At 36.8% G+C, this 6,805-nt stretch overlaps 1 protein-coding gene across 1 annotated transcript in view; it reads right to left on the bottom strand.

Annotated features, from left to right (window-relative positions):
* rabgap1l (RAB GTPase activating protein 1-like) overlaps positions 1-6,805 on the bottom strand; it is a 121,299-nt gene that overhangs the window by 4,599 nt on the left and 109,895 nt on the right. Inside the window, 7 exon segments of the mRNA XM_032526143.1 lie at positions 619-690; positions 1,114-1,197; positions 1,934-2,038; positions 2,368-2,408; positions 2,411-2,454; positions 2,456-2,475; positions 5,577-5,669. Of these exon segments, the coding sequence (XP_032382034.1) occupies positions 619-690; positions 1,114-1,197; positions 1,934-2,038; positions 2,368-2,408; positions 2,411-2,454; positions 2,456-2,475; positions 5,577-5,669 (459 nt within the window).

The raw sequence follows: 6,805 nt of genomic DNA, 5'->3' as shown, positions 1-6,805 counted from the left end.
AATGGTGAATGTTTCCTGTATGATGTAAAAGCGCTTTGAGTCATTAAGACTAGAAAAGCGCTGTATAAATACAGCACATTTACATCTCTTACAAGTCACTTATTTATATAAAAATGTAAGTGACAATAAATCACTCAAATAACTGCTCATGACTGCCTTAGTGTCATGTTACCATTGCCTGTGGTAAACCAGCCATCACCATGGCATAAGAGGAAGTGTTACATTAACACTCACTGAAAATAACATACAGTATTTCTCTCATGAATACTTTATATTGTTGTCCCGCTACAACTTTCTGTTTCACGTGGCAAAAATATACATTAGGGATAATGTCCTGATCTCTTTTTCTTCAGGCCGGAGGTGATACAATTTCACACCCATGAAGAGCAACATCACAACGGCTAAATGAGCGGAGTGGGATCGATTGCGCAATCGGGTTCTATATGGGTGTGACAATGTACCAACATATGCTTGTCTTAACTGGACTGAAAGACAGAACAGTTCTGCAAATTGACTTGTTCTCTGATGCAACATATTGTGGTGTTAAGAGATTGAAAGTCTCACTAACTTGCATCTGCTACCTTCTACAGTGGCTGTGCGTGAACAGTGTGATCTCACCCTGACAATGTCCAGCTCTTCTTTGGTTGCCGCCTGCTGTTTTTCCAGCCTGGTGCTCAGCTGGGAGCAGATCTGAAACACAAAGAGGAAGTCTGAACACTGAAGATTCTTCATCCCTTAATTTTTTAACTCTATCAGAACTCTTTTCACACACATTTCTCCACATATTCAAGAAATACTATATGTGTTATTTTGTCTTCACCTGGTACGTAATTCAATCTGTATTACCTGTTGTAAACAGTTAGTCTAGCAGTGAGGGATATAGCATACATTATACAAATACAAGTAAAACAATAATACAGTCAGAAGGACACTAATCTGCTAATTTTAATAAACGTTTAAACGTTATTACTGTTACCACTAATAATATGACCTATATTTACAGAAGTGCTCACAAAAATAAAGTGTGAATATTATTTGAAAAGTCAATGTGGATTGTAACTTTTTTTCATTTTAAAAACAGCAGAAGAATTGAAGTCTTTAAAAGTGTCCAACCTGTTTGTATTCAGCTATGATCGCTGTGGTTTTCTTGATCTCCAGCTCTGCTTTTTCTAGCTCCCTCCTGAACACTTCCTTCAGCTGGGAGGAACAAAACAAGATGACAAAAATGCATATCATCCATTTATGAGGAGGGTGAGCTGATAAAACACTTTAACATAATGTAATACATTTGCCAGGATGATAAAATACCCTTGCTAAGAATTAATAAAATTCACACATACACTGTGCAGAAGTTATTATGTAACTGTGGTTAAATAGTATACTACATCAATCTTCTTTTAGGCATAATAAAAACTCTATCACCAGAAAAAAATTCTGGTGATCAATAGTAATCACCACTCACAGAAAAGGTTGTGTTAGACTGAAATTTGAGCTTTAAAAATGCCCTAAATGGTAAAGAAAAATAGAATTCCGTTGGGGGTTTAATTGCACGGTTGATCAACAATAAATGCAAACTACTTAATTTAAATAGTAATTATATTAATATTGTAATATCTATATAGTACATAGTATATAGTTCTATTGGATTTCTGCTCTAATTACTTATTCTGTTGTAACAGGATGACTTACTTACTCGCCATTATTAGGCCTCCTGCTGGAGCATTTTCTTTGGTCACTAATTTAATGACTTGATTACTAATTGAGCCTTTCATTGGAGTTTTTAGTAATTATAGCCATTACGCACAGTATAGTAGACACATACTGTGTTGCCGCATAAACAATTGGTGACATTTCAGTTTTAATAACAAACTACAGTATAATTAGTAGTTTGATTACCCCGAGCAGGTTAGGGTGAACAGAGTGCAGATGTTACCTGAGCTGTCTCCTCCTCCTGTCTTCTCTTCTCCTCCTCCGTCTCCACCAGACGTTGCTTGGTGCTTAGCAGCTCTTTGTTCAGAAAATCAGCCTTATCTTCTGCCTGAGTGCGAGCGCACGCACACACACACACACACACACACACACACACACACACACCCTAAGATTTAATATTTAAAATATACATTTGGAACGTATGCTTCTTATGGTGCTCTATGTATAATTGTTAATTTCTTATATTGCACTGTACATTTTATTCTTGTACTTTATCGTTTTTCATTTTTTTTTAAATCATTTTAACTGCTCTTTATTATTTTATGTAAAGCCATTTGAATTGCCCTGCTGCTGAAATGTAAAGCTGCCTTGCCTATGAAACAACTATTGTTGGCAGTAAGGAACAAATACTACTATATTGTGGAATTGCTACGCTACCTGGTCAAGGTCGTTCCGTAGGGCAATCTTGCTGGTGACCATTCATGGGCCAAGTCGTCATTCTCCTGTCCAGTCGCATACTGGCTTCTGAAGACGACGGTTCTCCCTCTGGCAAACACACCACAAAAAACACACACACACGGACAATGAATGAATGTCTGTCTTGTCAATCTAAACTCTAAACAAATCATTATGTTAGATTTACTTTAGAACACACACACCACACACACACACCACACACACACCACACACACACACCACACACACACACACACAACACAACACACACCCCACACACCACACACACACACACACACACACACACACACACCTTAAAGTCCCTATTGTAGACCGTTGTGGAGTCTCATGACTCCACTGGTCTGCCTATACCGTCTCACATGACGGCCATTCGTCAATGTGACAAAACATTTAACACGATTAGGAGTGGTCTCCTGACCCTGATATCCTGTCCCTTAATGCTGACTTCTTCTACCCTTAATTACTTCACACACACACACACACACACACACACACACACACACACACACACACACACACCCACACACACACACACACACACACACACACACACACACACACACACACACACGCGCAGACATATGTATGCACACAAGTCATATAAATAAACAGTATAGTTAAGCTGAATTGCTAAAGCTGCTTGTATATAATGATGCAAGTATAAAAAAGCAGCTCACAAAGTTCAAACAAACATGCACCTGAACATCAATACACATAGACATTTGTATGTCGCTCTTCAGATAAAATGAATAACGCCCTGTGAGGAGAGAAATGATTGTTGAATTTGGGCAAACCTAAATCATCTTAGTTACTGTGGATGGGAAGTTCCTCTGCAGCTGTCTTAATATCTTGCTAAACAGTCTACTTCAGTCAGCACGGCCAACTCGCATCGACCACAAAAAAATATAAAACTCAAACATCAAGGTTTAATGCCTAGGAATGATAAATTAAGATTAGTAAAAGCTGTAGGAACCTGTACAACATCTCTCATATTAAAGTCTTAGTTGGAGCAGAGGCAGCTTACTGTGCTGCTGTCCACAGTCACAACTTCATCACATCGAGCCTCCAGAAGCACAGACTAAACTCTAACTCGTCTTCCCAGCCTCACACTCTCTCTCTTGCTGTCTTTTCCTACCTTTTGTTCAATGCTTTTAGTTTGTACTAAGATGAACATTGAAAGCAGCTAAGAAAAAGTACAACTGTACAAAAAAAAATATCACAGATTTTTAAACATATAAACTGAACAAGAACAATACAAACATACACCCCAAAAACTCCAACACTGAGTACATACCTGAATTTGGAGTGTAAAAAATATATATTAATGTTGAATTGCTGAATTACAGTAACCATAAGGTAAAGTAACTTAAATCCCAAAAGTAATTCCTTCAATATAAATGTGGATGGTTAAAACCTGTGCTAAATTACAAGCAGCTAAATTTCTGCTCTGTGTTCTTTTTGTCTTGTGCTCTGTAAGAAAGTATTTCCCCAGGCTGCAGTGACGAGGGCTCTGGTCCAACATCTTATCAACAATAGAAGTCCTTCCTTCCTTCCCCCGAGAACCAGCAGCTTATACAGCGCTGCTGTTCACACCAACATATCACTCTGGTTGGTTGGGTGTTTTATAATTTCACTTGAAAGTTTAATTCTAATACTTGCTATAATCATGTCTTGATTCATATTTTATTTTATCCCCTCGCAGGTCATACTTTTGGGATATTTCATCAAGCTGTTCAGAGTTTTACTGACAAGTTAACTGCTAAGTAATATGTTTAGCTAAGTGAAGGCAGGTTTCTTTTTTGTATCCTAAAATTTCGACACATCCAAGGACACAAGCAGATGGCTGTAAAATTGGGAATTGAAAATAAATTAGTTTGAGCTTCACACCAAGCATTTTTTGAGTTTATTTAATCAAGGATTTCCATTCCCCTTTTAAGGCCAGACATATGTACATCTGGAAAATGGCTGAAATGTGGGTGGAAACGGCATTATGAAGGGGAGGGTCAAAGCGGGGAGGGTGTTTCTAACAAGCAATTACAAAGAAAACTGGAGCAAACTGCCTTCCAACACATTTTCTGGCTTATCAATCCTTGTAACCTCTGCATATCCTGATTAGGACGTTTTATTAAGACAACATACTTTTGTCGGTAGTCATGGTCTAAAAAATATCATCTATTCTTATCAGCAGTTTAATATGCTGAGAACCATACAATAAACTAGTCGTCGGATATGTTTTGGGAGCTCTGAAAAGTTAGTATACTAATTTGTTGTGCCTTTCAGAGAAGCAACAGAAGAGAAGAACTGGACCTTTACAAGTTAATTGTAAACTTCTTGTTAGAATGAATAGTACAAAATCTTTCACTAAGAATCTGTCCACTACTTAGAAAAGATGTGTACTTAATTTTCACATACAAGAGAACACAAGTAGTGGGTGTATATTAGAGATGAACTTTAAAAAATCCTAACTATTTCTTTAATTTTATGAAAACTCTGAAGACAACAATGTAATAAGAACAGCTCTAATTATGTCAGTTAATCTATTGCTTATAATTTCAACTGTTTCCTGAGCTGATTTTGGAAAAACAAAAATGACAGATTTTAACAAAGAGGAAAAGAAAAGAAAAAGAAATCCTGATCCAATAATACAAATGAAAGGAAGAGATGCTCTCTGTTCACAGTCTGAATCTCTAAGTATCTGCCCCACCTCTCCTGTTTTTACATTTTGAAGATAAAGTCACTTTCAGCAGCCCAAAACATCTGACAACACCAGGCAGCTTCAACCAAAAATAAATATTATAGATGATTGATAATGATTAAAGTTTGTGCTGTGGGAAAAAAATCACTTTTCCAGCAAGGACAGTGTCATAAATATTAACACAGGTGCAGTTTCACAAAACAGTATTCTATTTACAGAACATTTCTAATCTTAGAAACATGGCTAATTTTAGCCAATACTTACATCACAAACTTAAAAATATATCAAAGAGCCCAGCGTTGACTGAGCACTACCTGATAAGTTATTTGACTAAAACCTACAGGAAAAAAGGTTGCTCTGACATGAATACACTATATAAAATGTAAATTATCTTATATTTTAACGCGTGCGTGCGTGCGTGCGTGCGTGTGTGCGTACGAGAGAGAGAGAGAGAGTGTCCATGCACACGTCCTACCTGGAATCGGTCGATGGGGTCTTCTTGTTGCAGCTGGCTCTCTCTCAGTGTCTGATATTCTTTCTCAAACTTCTTCAGCTTTTTGGTTGGAACCTAAAAACACCAGAAAGGTTGTAAACGTCATTATTTGAACTTTTATACACAGAAAGCTGCCTGACAAAATCTCATTACCGTTTTAAGAGACACAATTTGAAATTTGTACTAAAACATTTGGGCTTTTACTATTGATCAGTGTAGCTATTTTCAAAAGTAAACATGCTCAGTAGTTGCCACTAAAATAACTCTTCTCTGGCTGTAATTCTCTTAGTGGGATTCAAACTAGCAACCGTGTAACAGTCTGCTTCTCTCAGCATTATCACTTTCCTGCCGTTTTCCTGAGACAAATACACCATTTGACAATTAAGTAGAGGGGTCAGAGGTCAGCTGCAGCTGAAGTAGGAGTCAGAACAACAACATCCAGTTATCAGTCGTATATACTACATTACATATTCAATAGAGTCTGTCGAAACTGTGTCAAAATGCAAGCTTTATATTTACACAGTGATTTTACTCAATGTGGTAAAAGAAAAAGCTTCAGTTTTGAGATCACCAACATTAAAGAGAACTGAAAGGGTCAGAGGTTACAACACAGTCAATACATTAACATACTGTCTATCCTTGTAACACAAGCTCAAAAGTAACTGAACTAGCTCTGAATATAGCTGCCAAAGCAGTTTGGTATTGTGGTTTATGCTGCACAGTTTCTATGTTGTATTGCACAACCTGCACTTTATTTATGACCAGTACATGTTTCTGTACGTTGTTCTCCACGTGTGCTATGTTCACACTATATGATGTGAAAATGCAAGAGACCCACATTGCACAATTAGAGTACGTTTGACTGTAAATCAGGGACTCGCCTTTATTATTGGAATTCTTCTCAAACAAAAACTTTCAATTCACATTCCAATAATCATGATCGACATTCATTTCTTACTAGGGGTGCACAATTCAGAAAATGTCACAATTCAATTCAAAATCGATTTTCGATTCAAAAACTATGCTTAATAAAAAAAAAATTTATTCAGACTACGTAATTGTAGTTACTTTTCCCACGTGATAGTATAAACGCCATTACAAAACGAAAATTTAAAAAAAAAAAAAACATTACAAAAAATAATAGTTTTTTGGAATTCTATGAATCGATTTTGAATCAACAGAGCTTGAATTGATTCTTATATGTGAATCGA

Source organism: Etheostoma spectabile, chromosome 9 (genome assembly GCF_008692095.1).
Source record: "Etheostoma spectabile isolate EspeVRDwgs_2016 chromosome 9, UIUC_Espe_1.0, whole genome shotgun sequence".
NCBI lineage: Eukaryota > Metazoa > Chordata > Actinopteri > Perciformes > Percidae > Etheostoma > Etheostoma spectabile.
Note: the sequence above shows the minus strand (reverse complement) of the source record. Positions and strands in the feature narration are given on the sequence as shown.